Raw genomic sequence first — 19,280 nt, forward strand, 5'->3', positions numbered from 1 at the left:
TTTCATATTTACATGGGGAAACACCAGTACTCAACAGGACAAAAATAACCCTTCTACATGTATGTCAATCATGGTAAATCTCCCTACAACCCTTTGAACATTACTGGAGTTCAAGTCTGTTATTTAATTGTTACTAAACATACTAAATCCAATCACACACTTTCAATCTGGATCTCAACAGCGGTGCTGATACAGCCAGACACTGGGAGTTGTCTCCAGTGCAGGCAACTTCCACCCTTACCAGACTTCCAATTCCTATGGAAAGCTAGTACGTCAACTTTGTCCCAAGTAAACCGACTGTATGACACTGCTAGCAAAATGTCAGGAGTCTGAGAACAGATCAGTTTTTATCATCATAGACACTGAGGAGCTTTTAATCTTCACCTTAAAAACCAGCAGCAAATGGCAGTGCTGTGAAAGACATGGAACGGCTCCATCACTTGTGATAAAGCAAAGACAAACAAAGAACATTGTCTGACCAACACGCAGTGATGGAGGAAGGAAGCAATGGAATTCCCTAACCTGTTTTTTTCCTGCTTACACTTACTCTGCAATTTACATACTCCTCTGAAGACATGTACACAATTCATAGCTATAACTACATACAGCTTAATTGTGCACTATTTGTTACCTGTTCTTCTTCTAATCCGTGATTCTCCTCCTCCAGGGCATATGTTTTTTCCATCAGTGACTTGAGAACCATGGAGATTGCCAAAGAACTTATCATAAATCTACCCGAAAGATTTCAGATAAAACATTATCCTTCGATCCCAGACATTGTGAGATATTCTACTTCTTTGCATGCCTGATACTTGGCAAAGTGCTTATTTAAGCCATCACTCTTGCAGCTCCACTTTATTAACTGTCCTTTCTTCTTTAAGTCACCCCTTAATTCATGTCGTCTTTCACGCTTGGGACTTCCACACTTCACTTGGGAATCCCAAAGCTCCCTGCTTAGGAGGATTACTCTTGGGATTTTATGAAGGAAGAACCTAGAAATGTTCTTTGTCAAAATGGATATCAGCATTCTTGTTCTCCATAGCTCTTCTAGAGCTGGACAACCAGCGGTCTGGAAGAATTCTGCCTTTTTTTTTTTTTCCCCCTCTTTTGCATTTGTGAACACCTTGATTTGTCAATTTAATAGCTTTCCCTTGTGGTCAGGCTTCTTGCTTGTTTGCATTAATTGTTCATACAGAAAACATAGCAAAAAAGATTTTCTAATAGGGATATTGGTGTCATAAAAAGCCAAAAGGCAGACAGAATCATTAAAGATTAGTATCTTTACTGAGTGCACAACCTTTCCTCTCTCTGCCCTGTTTTATATAGGCATTTTGGTAGAGTGGAGGGGTGAAACAGATAAATATAAACCCCACATTTTCAATAGCACCCTCCTCCAGCTAAGTCTGCACACATCAAAACAAAGAAGTGACCTGTCCTATTCAGAACCAGTCATGACAATTTCCTTTTAAAAACTTTAACACAGGTTTGGCAGTTAAACAATTGCTTTTTACTTTGTTTTGCTTCCATCATTCTTTTGTGCCTCTCTTTACTCTTTCAAAGATAGAGCTCCTGCTCCAGTACTCACACTAAGCAGAGCTTTAGAGGACCAGCTTTTGAGTCTCTTTGCATACGCCTACATGGCAGGGAGCAGAATGGGCTCCTGCTCTGCTGACAGGAAATAAGCCAACTCTGATCCAGAGACAGTGGAGGGAAGGCAGAGTCTGAACCATCATCCTCTCTCAGTCAGTTAATACTCCCTGGTACTATTCTCCTCACCTTAAGAGCAAGAGTTTAATATCAAGTGTTCTCTTCCATGTGATGAGGAAGACCGATTTACAAAACACATCATATTTGACAAAGTCTTCTTCCTCTGTGCAAACTGTTCCAGTCTCCTCTCTCACCATTCCTTCTATGTCCTACTTGGAGTGGATGAGGTTAGAAAGAACTAAGATGCCATTGCTAAGGCTCGTACAAAATAGTTATGCTAACTACCAATTAGTAGCTTTACATTTACCTTTAGTGCTTTCAGTGGAGCATTATCATGTTGTAATAGACACAGAGTTGGATCATTTCCTCTTCATTATGGAAAGATTTTAAATTACACTTCCTGAAAATATAGCTTACTGAGACAGATCCCCTTCTCAAAACATCAAGTGGAAAGTTTGCTATTGCTACATACACTTAAAAGGTCAGCTTAAAAAGTCACGAAAAATAGTGCTGCTCTATGAATTTACAGAAATTTCAGAGAATAAAAATGCCAGAAGTGTTGCAAAACCCACCTAAAATACACAGAGCTGCAAAAATGTTGTCTTTATTGCAGGAATGGTTTTCACTCTCTGGTTTTGGCAGAAGTGAAACTGTCTATAAATGTTGAAATAACGTCTGGCTTAGGAATAGCAGCAGGCTCTTCCAAGGCTTTTGTGTTACTAAGCTGAGCAAGGAAATGCAGGTTCCACGTGGGGCTCCCAAAATCTCCATCCCAATTACACAAAAGGAGAGGCACAACAGTGCTGACCATTGCTCTGCCTGGGTTTTCACACCCTCTCTGCAATTCATGAAGCCAAGCTGGGCACACAAAAAAGGCAGAAACAAGCACAGCCCATGTACATAACACACTGTGTAGGTGGTATCTGTTCAAGGCTCCAGAGGAGCTCAAACAGTACATCCCTCTGAGCACTGTGCTGCATTTTGGTTCATCAGTCCCATGACAAGGCGGTGTGACAATAAGAGATCCTCCAGCATTCAGGCATCATCACCTACATCATCAAGTACATGCTTCATGCAATGACAAGGGCAGACTGCACAAGCCAGGCTCAGACCAAGGATCAGCCCAGGACTCCAGCCTCCTGCTGTACTGAGATGGAGTCACATCCTTTCCCTCTCTCCTGGTCTCAGGAACCTCATGCTCTTGGAAGCCAAGTTGAGAGCGAGCAAAAGCCCAACCTATCTCCTCCACCAGTCAGAACAGAGTCCTTGAAGATAAGAAATGGAGATCCGAAGGCTCATTAGTCTGTATTGAGGCCTCTTAAACCCCAAACAAGTGCTCTACACTGCTCATGAGTGTCTCCTCCAATGTTTCCAGGAAAATGAAGCCTGAGTTTTGGAGGGTTTTTTTCCTTTGTCCAGGAAGGCTAGAAATTAAGTCACTATACATGGTATATAATGTAAGTATCTCTGGGTATAAGCAAAACCTTTCCATACCTCTTAAGAAACTTTCTGTAGTTTTTGAGAAGTCTCTCAGTCATAAGTCAGACCCAGAAAAACTTTGAAATTTGTTAATAAACAAATGAGAGCAGCTCTGGTGAAGAGACAGCTCTACAGCAAAGCCTGGACTCACATATATTTACTGCAGCATCTGTGGATGCCCAGGATAAACACTCAGGATCTCCCACCAGTCACCACAGGCAAACCAGTCCTCATCAGAGAAACTCTACAATCTCAAAAGAGACAGGTAAATCTCCCAGGGACACCTTTTTAGCGCTAGGGAGTCCAGGATTTTAAACTGAAAGAAAGGAAGATTAGACGAAGGAGTAAAGGATGTGAGAAACTCCAGGTAAGCTCCAGTGCCACAGCACCCTCAGGGCTCACCAGCATCAGCACACCTTATTTTAGAGCCCACAGTGCAGCATCAGGATCCCTTGGCCAAGGGCTGACCATGTGGCAAGGAATGGCTATTACGGCCCACAGCTGGTATATGGGTCTCTCAAAAAAACACAACAGCTGCTTACTCTCTTGCCAGGGTCTTCATCTGCTATGTAAATCAGCTCAAATCAGCTCTAAACTCTGCTTCAAGGTTTCTTAACATAAGGTTCAGATTACAGGCTACTAGATCAGTAAGAAAAAAGCAAAACCAATGCAGTGAATCTATTCTTCTGCTCTTCTCTAGCTCTGCTACTGCAGCTGGTGTGACCCTCACATCAGAAGAAATTACACCAAAGGTATTTTGACACAGCTGGTAACTGGACAATTACTGGGACTGTTTGAGGAGGTACTAACATTTCTGTACAGAGCTGGACTTTTCAGCATAGGTCTTTTGCTGGTCACAATCACCAGCACACACTTGGTCTCCGACATTTAACACTTTCTAACATTCCAGTTCTGCCTGAGAATCATGTATGGTTTTCTAGAGCTCTACTTCCATGAGGTCAGTATTCTGCTAGGTTGTTCTTACAAAAAATCATCAGATCATTTACACCAGAAAGTGGGAGCCAGAGAAAATATTGCAGAGTTAGTCACATAAATGGTTCAAAAAGGCACATGAGGATGAACAGTGTACCAGAGCAGAAATTTCAGTGGGAAAGCAGCATAATCCCAACTTCTTTTGTCATGTGGTATAAACATAATGACTGAAACCACCGGTTTGGTAAGACCTTAAAGACTCCTGCTGTATGGAGTGTAATGTGAAAACCCTCGTGGGAAAGGATTTTGTTTCCTTCCAGTATTCCTCATCCTCATGTGAGTTTCCTTTGATTTACCAGTTCATGACTAACCCTCTTCTCTAACAGTCACCTGGTTTGCTCACTCTCATTTGCTGCTACCGACTCGTCTTCCCTGAGCTGCTGAATTCCGTTTTGCAAAAGGCTTGAACACCCTTGAACGAGAATTAGCTAATACTTCATGTAAACCACAGGATGCATGTGTGCTTACAAAGCACCTTGTGGCACCAGGACCAGAGTGCTGATATCTCCAAAACTGCCCTCTATAAGCAGGCACAGGAAGTAACAGGACGCAAGGTGTTTACCTCAAACAGAAGAGATGTAAAAGAGGAAAGACTGTTTCGTGGGTTGTTTCGTCTTTCAAATGCAAGAGCAGCAAGCACAAGTTTATTTTTTGTTAAGATACAACTAGGTTTTGAAATGGAAACACTAAAACCACTACTAAACTTAACATATCAATCTAACTGCCCTGGGTCAGTAGCTGCCTTCCCAAACTGAGCCCTCAATTAGTCCAAAGAGGTGTTCACTTGTATTGAAAACCAGGCTATAATAACAGAAAGTCCCTGTCACAGCTCCAAGACAAAGCTTTTTCTGTCCACGTGCACTGGAAACTCCGGCAGACCAAGCTCTCTGCACTTATCATTCAGCTGTTTTTCCAAGACTTTTTCTGCAGGAACCCACATCAATACCACAAGCCCAACAGGCACATTTTCAGCATTCCTATAATAAGGCTCAGAATGAGCTACTAGATCAAAGAGGTTAAGACCATTTCCACACAGACAAGAAAAGCAAATTTAGCCCCTTTGGCTGCGAGAATCAGATGATCCCTCCCCCTTGCTTAAGACATTATCCAAGATCCCTTTGTCCACATGCTTCATCCTCCTGTCAGCCCACAGCTTAAACCCCTTGCATTTCCAGACATGCTTTATTCGCATTTAAAGCTCTGCACACACTAAGCGACTCCGCTACATCTTCCCATCTGCGGGTATTTAGATTACCTCTTTGCTAAAGAGGAGATTCATCTGGCATCTCAGATGAAGATATCTTCCCCTTACAGACAACAGTTTGTCTCCATACCTACTTGCTCTGGATTTCCTCTGCAGCTTGTAGAGGCTACAGTTAGGTTTGGGATGTGTTTCACTGCATTAACTACTCAGCCAAACTGCACCTATTGCTTGCGCCTACTAATGGCTGAATGGAATTTAGAGAAAAACTTTAGCTGGGCACCTGCAATTACAGACCCACATGGACTTGCAGCTGTGTAATGCATGTATACATTACACATGATGGACAGCTGAGAGGAAATCTCTCCTCCTTAAACCTCCTGGCTAATGACACACCAATACAAATAAAAGCATAGAAGAGGCCAAAAAAAGAAACCAGTCAGAATCAAGCTGATAACAAGTGGAACTTCAGCACATTAAAAAGCAAATGCATGAAACCTTAGATATTTCCCTCACTAACTAGCAATTGCTTTGATTTTTGCATGCCCAGCTGGAGGAAACGGAGTAAGTGAACGTGGCAAACAGTTTATGCAAAAACACAATCATAGCAAGGTGTCCTTAAGGAATTCCATAGTTAAAAATAGTATGGAAATATTGCAGAGCAACTAGCCTTCCTAAAAAACACCTACTGCAGCAATAGGATTTTAAGAAAGTAATGACCAGGCTTTCTTCCAAGGGCAAACTGAAGTAAACAAACTGCACATTTCAGAATGTTTTTCTGCACACCATTAGTTCACTTTTGGGAAGAAAACAATAATGAAGCATTTCTAGCATCAAAAAAGCCCAAAATAGTAACTCAAAGAGAAGGAAAAAGAAAAGATAAGAATGCAGGAGCCATACGCAAAAGCTGAACTCCTACTTCACTCCAGCTGCCAAACATGGTGACCTATTTAATCCCAAAATTTTGAATGGAATGCGGCCGAATAAGGGATAAGCTTTATCTCACTTATTTCTCAACCAGTTTATGATTCTTATTCTTGTTCTTATGGACAGAGTTACAACCAATTTGTCAGGACAACCCTGTAATTTCAGCTACAGCAATCGTCAGGCTTTGGTGAAGAGGTGATGGCTGGAGACACCCCCAGCTGACTCAAGCCACCCAGCTGGCCGGAACCCCCAACCATCTGCTCAAAGTTTACACAGATGGGTGAATTTCTTTATCCTTCACCTTGGAGTTTACTACAAAGCTCGGTGCAAAGGAAAAATGATTCAGCTACAAAGGGTAACAGTTGATCAGAAGGTTTTCAAATTACAGCAGAAACTTGAAGACTACCAATACTCACAAACCTTTGCGCCCCATTTAGTTACTGTAAGAACATACTAAGAAGGAGAAGGAATTCAGCAGCCCTGGAAGTGCCTCGGAGCCCTATCATGTTTTTATATCAAAAAGCACATCCTACTTCAAATCAGAAATCAGTTCTGGTAAGTCCTACTGTTTCTGCTGCACATTAGATTGCAGCAAGAAATTGCATGTGCCCCATCTAGTTTAAAAAACAGCTGGATAACAGGAGCTTAAGCAATGTATCCTTGGGGATGGAAGGAGCACATGGTAACTCTGTTCTGAACAGTTAAATAAAAATCAAGTAAATCACTGAAACTAACAAGGCAAGTCAAACAGATCTTTCAATTTTTGCTTGACATTCCAAGCATGATACCTCTTCCAGGTATCAGTGGAAGTTGATAGCAGCTTGTTATAAATTCCTGCCCAGTCTCCTTTATCAGGCCTCCCTCTTATTCACATGGGGGGCAAAACATATCAAAGAAATATTGCTAAGTGAAAAACAAGTCACAGAAAATTAATGACAAATCCTTGAGAACATGCTGAAGATAAAAATGTAAATCTTGTCATTGGATTATAGTCCAGAAATTGAATAGAATCTATAGTCTTGTTATTTCTACCCCTCAGAAAATATGTGACAAGCTTTGAACAAATAAAAACAACCCTCATATTCTGAAGTTCAAAACCAAAATATTAAAATGGCCATTTTGGGAAGCAACTGAGCAAGAATTCTCATTGGATTGTTACAAAGATCTCTACTTCTATCAACTTATTTTGTTTTCCATTTTTCTGTTTTTAACTATCCTGTCTTAAAAATCAACAGTTCAGACCTGCTGAGATAAAATCCCCAAAATCTTGCAGCTGCTTCTAGCCATGAATGACAACTTTTTCTCATTATACACACATACATACATATATATAAACATAAACCCAAACAACTAACACTTGAAATCTACACTCTTCTCTGTATTTCTCACACCACTTACAAATAATTAATATAATGTTAAGAGACGTGTTTTAAGATGCATTATTTGTTGAAACAGCTGCCAAGAAAATGAACTGGTCTCCCCCTTCAGAAATCTCTTCTTAGCAATTACTACTAGAAAGAAAAACATCTATTGCAGGCAAATTAAGGTTGACTGAGTTCTAAGATAACCTGCAGATGTCAACATCAAGACTTCAACTAAGCAGCTTTTGTCTCACAGTAATTATGTTGTGAGGAATGCAATGAAGAAAAAAATACTCAAGTGACCCAGAAACCCTGGGAATGCTTTTTAGTTCTTATTAGGGAAGAATAAGCCCACGTGTTATCTGCACATCAGCACACCTCAAAATTCTGATGCCAACTTCTACAGTTAGAGAAACATTGTTTAAGAAGGCTTAAGCCCTTCTTCTCCACAGATCATTTTATACTTACGTAAAAAGTGTTTTTCCAGTAAGGCTATTTCCAGGTGACCTTTGATCTCATTCAGTCTGTCAGATTCTGTTCTGTTAAAATCCTGGACTCCTGAAGCCATGATGATGGTCCCTGGACCAGCCTGTAAGAAAGCCAGAACATACTGAAAGTTCAGAAGCACTTTTTTTTCTGTCATTTAAATACATCAACTCATTTCTGGGGCAGTAAAGAAACAAGCACATGAGAAACAAGCAAGTATCAACAACTCTACACGCCTCTTTCAGCACCAATTACCAAAACAAGTGAATGAAAGCTAATCAAATGTGAGTTTACAGAACACACTTCTGCAAACCTTGGGAAGTTACAGAAAACAAGTATTTCCCACCACCACCCTTACCAGTTCTACTGCATCATCATTTAAGCCTTTCTTCTGCTGACTGAAAAGCCATATTTGTACTATCCCTCTCCTCTTCCCATAAAATGAATGATCAAGGCAACACACTTTACATATAAAATTGTGAAGCTAGCAAAAGTAATACCTTTCTAGATAATTACTGAGCTATTGGAAAACACATATTGTATATTTTAATATCCGTTTATGGAATGTGTAATTCTCAAGACCACAGTTTCTCAGCAAGGAAGGGGTTCCTCACTCCCCCACAACTCAGTTACTGCAGAAGGATGCTGTTGGAGCTCAGGAGCTCATCCTGGCAGGCTAGGAGAGGGGGAAATCAGAAGACTGCATGCCTCAACAGATTTACCAGCATCCCTTGAATGAACTCAGCAGCATACTGAAAATACTGCAGAAAGCAGAAATTAAAAAGCAGTTGCATTAGTTAGTGAGACCAGGGACAACCACCACGTTCATGAAGTAAACACAGAAAAACCCCATGCCCACACCACAGTAGGAAGGTGATGCCTTCTTTCTCTCATGAAGTGGGCATTTTCAGACAGCAGGGAAAAGGGTGGGTGAGGGCATCTCCCAGGTAATGGTTGTTCAGCACTTGTGTACAGTCCCCACCAGGCACAAAAAACCTGTCAGTGAGAATTACAGGAGCTTCTCTAGAATCTCATACTCAAAACCAAAGTGATAGATTGCAGAAGCCTACAACTCAGAAATTATCTCAAAACAAAAAAGAATTTATTTACATATTCTGACTATTCCCCATTCCTTGTTTGAACCCTAAAAACATACAGGAACTGTATTCCTTTCAAACACCAGCTTGCATACATTTAACCATGACAGCTTAATTACATACATACAGAAACTCAAGTAATCTACAGGAGACATTAAATTAAGACATTTTCTATGTTTTAGGAAAGATGTGCAGAAAGCTTACTGAGAGCAAAGTACTTTGACAGTTGGGATTGATTTGCACTTTCAAGATAAAACAGTGTGGAAATACCTATTAAACATCTGTTTTCTTGCTTGAACTGAACAGATGCTGAGTTTAAGTCTCAGAATTTGTCTATACGGGCAGATTAGCACTCTGTAGGCAGTTACTGCCCAGCATTTACTTAGCATCAACTCCCCACCTGGGCTTGCTCAGTACAGTGCCAAGCTGAGATGCTATTTCCAGTCCCCTAAGCAGCACCCACCCACACAGCACTCTGTCAACGCTGCTGGCCCTGACGAGGAGCAGAAGCTGTTAGCTCAGCAGCAGCCTTGGGCTACTTCCCATTTTGGAGCTGGCACGAATCATGCCATGGCAGAGAGGGACAGACCCCAGGGCAGTCCTCACACAGAGAGCTGCAGCACAGCATCCTCCTCGCCATGCTCCACACTCCCAATCACTCCTGCCTTTAGCCAGGGAGGTGCAGTGAGAGATGCCATTTGCAACTGCTTCAGCACTGCAGAAGCATATCAGGGACTGTTTTCAGATGAGCACAGGATGCCAATTAACCTCTGTGCTGATCTCTTATCTACAGAGCTGGGTTGTATTTATTTACACTGCAAAATTTAGTGCTATCACTTGCCAGACATTTGAAGAGCCCCAAGGAGGACGGTGTGGCTGAAGCCAAACAGCAGCACCCTTACAACACATTCCACAGGCAGTCACAAGGGAAGTGTTATTAAAATACAGAGTGCTGCCCAGGTGTTAATGCACAGCTTTCTGTATTGTATTTCCACATCTAGTATACAGTATACAGGGACAATCTCTGCTCCCAGAATGCAGGAGTTCACAGGGAGCTGCCTGAAGAAACAGTGCCACTGCTTAAATATTTTATTGATAAATAAATAAAATCACGTACAGGTCAAAGAGCAAGGTGCTGTACTCAAAAGGAATGTGCCTGGACTCTGGGCATCAGCCCTGTGCTTAGACAGCAGCTGGTTCCCACCCCAACCCCATGTGGCAGGGAAAGGAGCACAGAAACTGATATGAGGGAGGAGAGGAAAAAGAAGGAGCTAGCAAGTATCTAAGCATATTTAAGTTTTCATCCTCATTAAAGATACTCAAGATATTTCACCAAAAGATGTGCTACATTCCAGAAATCCGTCTAGAGAACCAGCTCTGCTTTTGCGTCTTCAGAGACGCTGAGTCAATAATTAAAGCCCAGGATACCTTAACTGTGCCTCTAAGGAAGAAGGAAAGAGCAAGAGGTGCATAGCACTGGGGAGAGTGACACCGGTTAATATGACTCATTCTTAGAGTTTCCAAATTTGTTTATCTGCTAAAGCATTGGATCCAAGCAGCTTGACACCCACTGATGGTTAAAAATCAGATGGTACACAAAAAGCTACAAAAGGTTACAATGACCTTCTAACTTACAGAAAAAAAGAGGAAAAAAATCCACTGAATTAAAACATAAGAATACTAGAATACTAGGGGCAAGATCATGTAACTATCATGTAATAATAAAATGGTTTATTAAGATACACAGTGACACAAGTTTGGTGATGCACCCTATTTCCAAAATTAGCATCACCACAGTGTTTTATGACTACCATTTAGAAGCATTCAGAAGAACTGGCAACATCCAGGACAGTGATATGGGAGACATTTAAGCAGATGTCTCCTTCTGTCACAGAAGTTTTTCCCCCACACCAACACACCTAAGAAAACAAGAAATAAGGTCTCTACATTTGCTGAAGGTCAACTAACTGCCTGCCTCTGAATTCAAAAAAGTCCCTCTGTCAGAAGCTAGCATATCTGACTCAATTCACAAGTTAACAAAATCCTTGTATTAATTCCACTTTTATCTGGGTAAAGGTTTCTCCTCTCTGCTGCCTCTGTAGGACAGGACTGGGACTCGGGCTGGGTTAACTACACTGCACTGTACAGATGTCCTTTCTAGTTTCTGACTCACCGTAAAAGCCTTGAAGGCTTCCATAGATTTCTGCTTTTCCTTCTGCCTCTCTAGCTTCCACAGTATTTGACACAGGAGCCCTCTGAAAATGTTGGCAATCGTTATTACTTAGCCAAGATCGTGTGCAAGGCCTGGCAGTGCCTAGGAAGACAGAGAAATGCCCAAGGTAAGCGTAGAGACAGAGAGGTTAAAGCAACATTTTTGATGACGGCAGACTGCCTGTAATCAGAGTTCAGGATTGCTTCTCCAAGCCACATCCAGCTCCAGATCTAAAATCCACATCTCCCCACAGAAGTGTTTTTCAAGCCATCTGCAGTTCAGGCTTTCCATAACAGCACTTCCCAGCCCGAGACTTCTCTGCCCTCCCTCTCCAAAACCCCTTCATTCTGTGAGCCCTGGGGCTTGCTCTGTGTGCTGGCACTGCTGTCACTGTACAGTCACAGAAAGGGTCCAAGTCACTTCCTGACTCAGCAGATGTGGATCTGTCCTCTCCATCTGCAGCACAGCACATCTTCAGTATCACACAAACACAACTGCCCAACTCTCTGCTTCTATTTTCCTTCCACAGCATCAAATGCACGTGGATGATTTTTCTCTAGGAATATCTAACAAAATGGTGGTCTGATTTCCAAGTTTGTAATTAACGTGGAGAGGAGCAGTTCTCAAACACAAAGGATGGGGAGCAGTGAGGACACCACATGCCAACCCCGGGGGAAAACCATCCACTCAAGTCATCCCACAGAGTCCAGAAAGTGGCTGGGACACAACACAGGGAAGAGGTAGTTTAAAATAGAAGACTTTAACTTGTGTTCATTTGAGGAAAAAAGAGGAGGGGGGAGGTCTTCAGCCATACAACAAACTACACAGCTTGTCCTGCAAAGTTCTACCCTCCTGAGCTTTTCATCTGACACTTCATGTGCACTTTCTTACTTCAAATTATGAAAGGGTTCCCCGTGAATGCTGCACTTACCTGCTGCAAGAAAAACTCAACAACATTGCTTAAGAATGAAAGCATCTGCATGGTTAATCCTCAGTAGCTATTCTTGGAAGCATACCCATACTTGCATGCTCCTAAAACACAGCTATATTCTATATAAATTTTTAAAAATCTAGTGCTAGCCAGGTTGAGAGACTTTAACTTCTTAACTGTAATGTTTGCACCACGCTTTAAATCTTCCAATTACTGTAAATAAGATGACCGATAGAGCAGCATTTAAAGTTTTAACTGACATGTGTCAGGAAAAACCATGCTGTACTGCAACAGCAATTAAATTAATGTTTTCTGTACCACAATAACTCAGATTTAATCCTAGCACACTGGCAGGGAACTTACATAAGTAGATTAGACTGCTTTCAGTATAATATGCCAGATACAAGAGAGCTTTACAGAGCTCACTGCCAGGTTAGTACCAGCCTCTACAGGTTTAAACACAGTTTGTTCTTTCCCCACTCTGTGAAGAGGATGTGATCTCTGCACCACGTTCATTCATATACCTGCAGGTAGACTGAATCTTGTCTCCCCTTCTGTAAAAAACAGGAGTGGTGGTGCTGAATAAAGGGCACTTTAATTACTGAGCAGACAACATTACCTCAATTTCTAATGTCCCAACAAATCAAATGCTAATTGATTTGGAATGGACCAGGTTACTGCCTCTACTTATTTTGCAGTTATGGTGTTTTTACAAAACAATGCAGAAATAACAGTGCTGCATGCAGTGTCCTTGCCTTAAAAAAACTAAACAACCACCCATGGCAAAGAGGGAACAAAGGAAGAAATCTGGCAAGGCATTCAGGAATTGAAAGAGATGTTTAGCAGAGAGTTAAATTTGTTAACCAGCACTGCTGTCTTGGCAATGATCTGATCACAGTGCCCAAACACCCACAGGGACCTAAGAAAATATGTGCTATTCAAGGCATATCTGGTAGCTGGGGCACTTAAATGAGAGGGGGAAACCCACACAAGCAATCAGCCAGCCCGTAAGCTGAGTCCAAACTAGTTCAAATTAAAACACCTTTTGAACAAAAACTCTCAGAAACCACTGAGAATTCAAAGGAAAATATAACTCCTTCCATCTCCAGAGTCCTTCAACCAAGAGCTAGCTGTGTGCTTTACCCAAACACAGATTAGGATGTTTATTATTGAACTAAATAGGTAAAGCTCAGTTTTAAGATAAAAAATACAAAATTACCTCATCTGACCATCCTTTCTGTCTTTTCACAGGGTGTAAATTTTACATGTGTAGTAAGGCATGTGAAGTGTTGGGACCAAGTGCCACTGTACAATCTGTGGCCTGGGACTGAACACTCACTTCATCTGCTGGAAGTGCAACAGAGGATGATGCTCTTCCTGGCAGATGGTCAGGGCTCTGCAATCACAAGCTTTTATGACAAGGCTTTTTACTCTGCAACCTCCATTTGTATCAAGTGTTTGCACACGCTTGTCAGGTTCAGATACATCCCTAAAGAAGAGGCACCTCATACACACATTTTTAAGTGCACTGCAAACCCGTGAAGCACAGAAGGGTCCTTCATTCATATGACGGCACTGTGCTGTTCTAATAGACAGAGCTTTCCTTAATGCCTCCATAATGACTAATACACCAGACAGGGGCAGGGGGAGGGAAGTAGAGAGGGGCAGAGATGAAATCTTTGTCTAGGGAATGGCTGACAATGAAGATGCAGGTAAGTGGACTAGGACTCTAATTCTGCATTGTCTATGTTCAGTTCCAAGCCACCAATCTTGCTCTTTCAAGACCATGAGTTCTGTACCCAGATTTCAATAGAAACAGTGAAGGAACAGAAGTGGAAACACAGTACAGCTTACATCTATCTGAAAAGACAAGCAACCTAACCTTCATTTACACAGAAGACTTGCATTGGTTTTTGTGTGCTTTCAACAGCTTCCCAAAGGTATTGAACAGGAAGAAACCAGTAAGACTTGGTCTTCTCATGATCAGTGTAATGCAAGTATAATACTAAGTTGCTTACAAAGCCTAAAAAAGAAAAACACCCTGTACAAGCAATTTAAAGCTATGAGTTTTAGACACTGAATTAAAACCAATTCAGGCACAATTCAACTATATAATCTCAATAAGAAACAGACAAGTAATTCAGAATTGCACTGTTCACACAACCTCAGCCACCACTACTTTAATATTGATTTAAATATATAAGCATTACTTTCTGCACTCTTGGTATCTCTGCAGCACAGGGGATTATTTGTCCCTTCATTTTACAGATGGGCAGCAGTGCTTAGTGGGCAGATGCCTATGAGGGCCAACTGCTAATCCCTCAAACTTCCCATCTGAAATTTATCCCTCATACATCAGAACTCTTTCCTCATACCAATTTGCTTATTTTGCTCATATCTGTAACAAAGATATGAGCAGATACGCTCTTAGGCTGTTCCAGCATCACACTGGGTTTGGAGCACCCAAACATGAGGAGTGGGGCAAAACAAGTTTGATGCCATTGCTGCTTTCCTCTCTCCCTTTCTCCCTGATTTTAAAGAACTGCACTCAATTGTGTCCCAAGGACTTAGATCACAACAGCCTACTGCAGTATGTAACCAGCCAGAAACAGTGTTTCTCCAAGTTCCCTTCGCAGCAGACAGAGCTCAACATTTTGAGAAAACAGAAACCATCACTGCAGATGCTAAGGCTTCATAAGTATTCAAAACTACAGGTTTACCTTGCTGTTCCCTCAGCTACCCTCCATACCACCCAGGAGCTGCTATTCCCCTGCAGAAATACATAAAATAGTATCTGGAGTTTCAGGCAGATCTTTCTGTAGCCTCTAGCTCTGCCATCCAGACACTTCTGATTAAATACAAAAGGCATCTAATATATACCCACACAAAACATAAAGCCTTAGGTTTAATGAAAATAAGCCAGTATCTACCTATAAAAAACTCACAAAATACCATGTTAGAAGGGCAGCAGCAGAGATTAGTCCCAGTATACACAATACTTACATCTTAACAAATGACAGATGTCTTCAGTAGAATAAGAGAAAAGGAATAGCTTTTAACAGACTTCCTTGTCTGAGAAGCTTGAGGATTTACATATAACAAACTTTTTGTGACCAAAACATGCTCTGTTATTACCACCTGTTTGTTCCATGATCATAGGAAAAACATTCTGGCAAAAAGCTCTCCATAAGCAGGACTGTATGTGGCACCATGCAAGCCCATTTAAATTTTAAAAAGCTAACAGCTACAGAACCGGATACAAGCTGCCAACCCCAAAGGAGGTGCAGAAGCATAAACAGTTTGAAATCTTTTAGTTTACAACTTACTGTGAGCAAGCCCCCTGCTCCTAGAAATGAGCCTTCAGACAACAGTCTGATCATATCTTGGGGATAAAAACTGCACAGTAAGTTTTCATAGCGTGATATAAACTCTGAATTCCAAGTCACTTCTACAATACAATTATATAGACAAATCTAAATTTATACTGTAGCGCTCCAAGTTTATGGATCCACAGCCATAACAGTTAAAGAAGGATTTTATTTTACTTTTTTAACCAACATTTAACTTTTCCTGAAGCAGTGTCTTTGAAAAAGGTAGGTCTGCTTTGGTGCTTCTGCTGACAAACACCAAAACGTTTTAGCACTGCCTTCATAGGTTTAAACCAGCTCTAATAGCATGGAAGCACTACTGCATACAACACGGGAGCGGAGGAGGAGGTGGTGTGACCCTCTAACGCTAATGAAGCAACCAGAAATCTTATCCTTAAAGTCCTGGACAGTGTAATTTGACAGATCTGAGTAGATCTGAGCTCCTCAGACTGAAAAGTTGCCTTTTCTTTTTCACGTGTTCATTAGTAATTCAACAAAACAAAAACGAAAAAGCACTCGGAAGCACATCAAAAGTTAACAAACCTGTCAACTCACAAGACCTAGAATTAAAAGTAGCGACAGGGAACCCTAATATTAAGAAATTAATTGATATTTCCACAAAATGAAGACCTATTACTGGAAAGTTACTTCCTAGTCCACAAATCTTCAAGTGTTGCAACCATAATATAAGGATAAAGAATCAGTAATTTCTTTTTTTTTCCTGAAAACTACAAAACATAATATAATGGTACTTAGATCAAGTACTTACAGGGTCTCTCAGCTCTTCATTGTCTCGAGCTGACGTTCGAGGTATCTTCACTGGGATTTCATCTCCACATTCAGTGTCTGAAGCATTTGGAGACTCTGCTAAATCAAGGAACTCATCTCTCTTGTGACCTCTGAACCTTATTTTGTCCAACTTCTTTAGCATGTTCAGCACTGCACTTTTCTGCTTTACCTTAACATGACGGTTGGAGTCTCTGCAAGATCAAGAAATCAGGAGTATTTTAGAAAGCTTGCAATAAATCTAAATGCACACATTCTTATCACTAACTACTCCCGACCACCTTTCAGGTGCCTTCCTGCCACTGGAGGAAAAACATGCTTAGCTTTTTAACAGGCATTTTTTCCACCATGTAACAGATGCATGGTTCGTTTTACAGTAGTTGATCATTTGCCTTCTTCCCAGATTCTCATGGCCTCTCCCTCCTGGCAGTTTTTAAAGCAAGTCAGAATAGGTACAAAGTAACAACCAGCGCTCCAAAGACAGATTAGGAAGTCAGTTGCTAACAGGTTACTTGAAACAAAAGAAGTTTAGCTGGTAAGTCAACATTCTTCAATTTGTGATGCTTCTAAATCAAACACAGGAAAAATCCACTAAGCTTCACAACCAACTTTTAAATTCCCAGACAAACTAGAGCAAAAGAGTAAGGATGCTATCTCCTACTACCTCAGGCTAAGAAAACAGAAAGTAGCAAGGGGTTACTGAAGAAAGCCACAGAATGATCCATACAGAAGATCTCACCAAAAATGAGACTGCTGAAACAGACCATACATCACATTCAAATGCACTGCCAAAATCCTTAAAATTACCACAACTGACAACCTTGTATGCCCCTGAAATTGTACTGGGAGAAGCATTTTGCTCTTTAAAAGACAACAGAAGAAAGCTTAATTCATGTGCATAAACTCATTGTAATGGTAGCTTTCCAAGACACTGCACTGTATAATTTCTGATTTAAACCAGACTTGCCAAACTGCTCCCATTCAATGAATCACACTCTGTATCAAAGGTCCCAAACTCCATCTTTAAAGAAGAAAAAGCAAATCCAACAGTTAGTTCCTTGATCCTGTCACTCCAGCAAGTTCCTGCTCCGGCAGTTTATAACAAAACAGCCACAATTATCTCAGCACACAGAGATCCATTTGGAGGATGATGCTATGCCCTAGCAAACGGATTTTTAAAAATTTATTTTGAGGCACTTGTTTCTGGTACTACTCTTTTGTCCTCTATGATCAGCACTACCATCTTCTTCATGAGAAGTCATGCTTAGTTTCATGGCACATCATCCCAGACACTGGTGTTAGATGAAAATGCAAAAGGTAAACTCAGACAAATGTCACTTCAGGAATAAAAATAAGGAGCAAAATAGAAAAACCTTTTGCTACCACAGCTTTGCACCTAAGGCAATTCTCATCTCCTAGTACAAACCTCTTTTCAACAGAGCTCCTCAACTTTCCCAATGGATTCTCTGCTTACCCTAACACTTTGGCAGTGACTACCCACACCAAGCACAAACCGGATTATTCCCTTCAAATATGTCTTAGTTTTCACCTCTGCCAAGTTTTATTAGCACCTTTCAATTAAACACAGAAGTTTTAAACAAATACAAATCCCTTACAGTACAGCTGGCAAAAAAACCCCACAAAATTCTTTATCAGAGATGCTTAAAGTTGCAACCCTGTGTTTAATCTATCACATATAGAGAAACACTTGTGGGAACTCACGCCAAGGTTATTTTCTAAGAACAGCTTTTCTTTGAAGTTCTTTTACTTGTCAAAGCTAAGTTTAAAATAGAAACACTTCTTGCTCATTCATTGACTATTTGATGAAGAAACTTGTCAGCTATCACATCCAAAAATATCTCTAGGCCTTACTATTAATAGCAACTAGGGAACAAACGGTACAAGGGAAGTTTAAACCTCTGATAAGCACCAGCACAATGGTATCACTCTCCCTCCCATCACAATGATCTCCATCTATGTTCAACCAGATTTACATAGCATGTGAGAGACCTACAGCAAAGCAGCTGTAAACCAAATCCTGTCTGTTCATCATCCACGCTGTCACTGCTAATGATACAGCAAGGCATGGAAATAATAAAGCATGGTAGAGTGTTATTCCTTTTCTGGAGCGGCTGGCAGCCATGAGCCCACAACGATGGAGGACAAACACGCATCCCACACATTCCCTATCCCTCTTAGGGATGGAGCAGTTACTGCAGATGAGCATTGCTGTCCTGGACAGAAACAGGAGTCCTCAGGATTCTTCTGTTAAAACCACATTTATCCACTGTTCCTCAAAGGCCAGGGCTGGATCTGGACATCTTTCATAGCCTGGCATATCCAGCACTTCCACAGATGGTTCAAGGTTAGAATTCAGTTGTCCTTCCCCTTAGCATAAAATCACATTCGCTTACCACACAAGAGAAATGAGAAGCATCAAAAACATCTTGAGACAAAGCAATCTCCAAACCTTACCATCAAGCTTTGAATGAAGACTGAAAAAGCCGTGAGGACAGTGAAAAGGCCCATTGACATAACTGCCAGGGATGGCCATCATTTGGGAAACTGAAATCCTAAACTCCATTCTCATCCATGGATGGCTCATGCATTTCAGGTCACAGAACAACCTGGCCAATAGATTACCCATGAACACACTCATGGTATTTTTTTACTCACAAAACTGATGACTTACCCCACACATATTATTACCTAGCCTTTTAAAAATGCAAACC

The 19,280-nt window shown here is 41.1% G+C and overlaps 1 protein-coding gene across 3 annotated transcripts in view; it reads right to left on the reverse strand.

Annotated features, from left to right (window-relative positions):
• The window catches only part of GRAMD4 (GRAM domain containing 4), a 78,112-nt gene that overhangs the window by 31,791 nt on the left and 27,041 nt on the right, over positions 1–19,280 (reverse strand). For all 3 annotated transcript variants that reach the window (XM_048300006.1, XM_048300004.1, XM_048300005.1), the window contains 2 exons: positions 16,532–16,742; positions 8,137–8,257 (listed from right to left, as the gene is read on the reverse strand). In XM_048300006.1, coding sequence (XP_048155963.1) covers positions 8,137–8,257; positions 16,532–16,742 — 332 coding nt within the window. The remainder of the gene's footprint in view (positions 1–8,136; positions 8,258–16,531; positions 16,743–19,280) is intronic.

Source organism: Corvus hawaiiensis, chromosome 4 (genome assembly GCF_020740725.1).
Source record: "Corvus hawaiiensis isolate bCorHaw1 chromosome 4, bCorHaw1.pri.cur, whole genome shotgun sequence".
Taxonomy (NCBI): domain Eukaryota; kingdom Metazoa; phylum Chordata; class Aves; order Passeriformes; family Corvidae; genus Corvus; species Corvus hawaiiensis.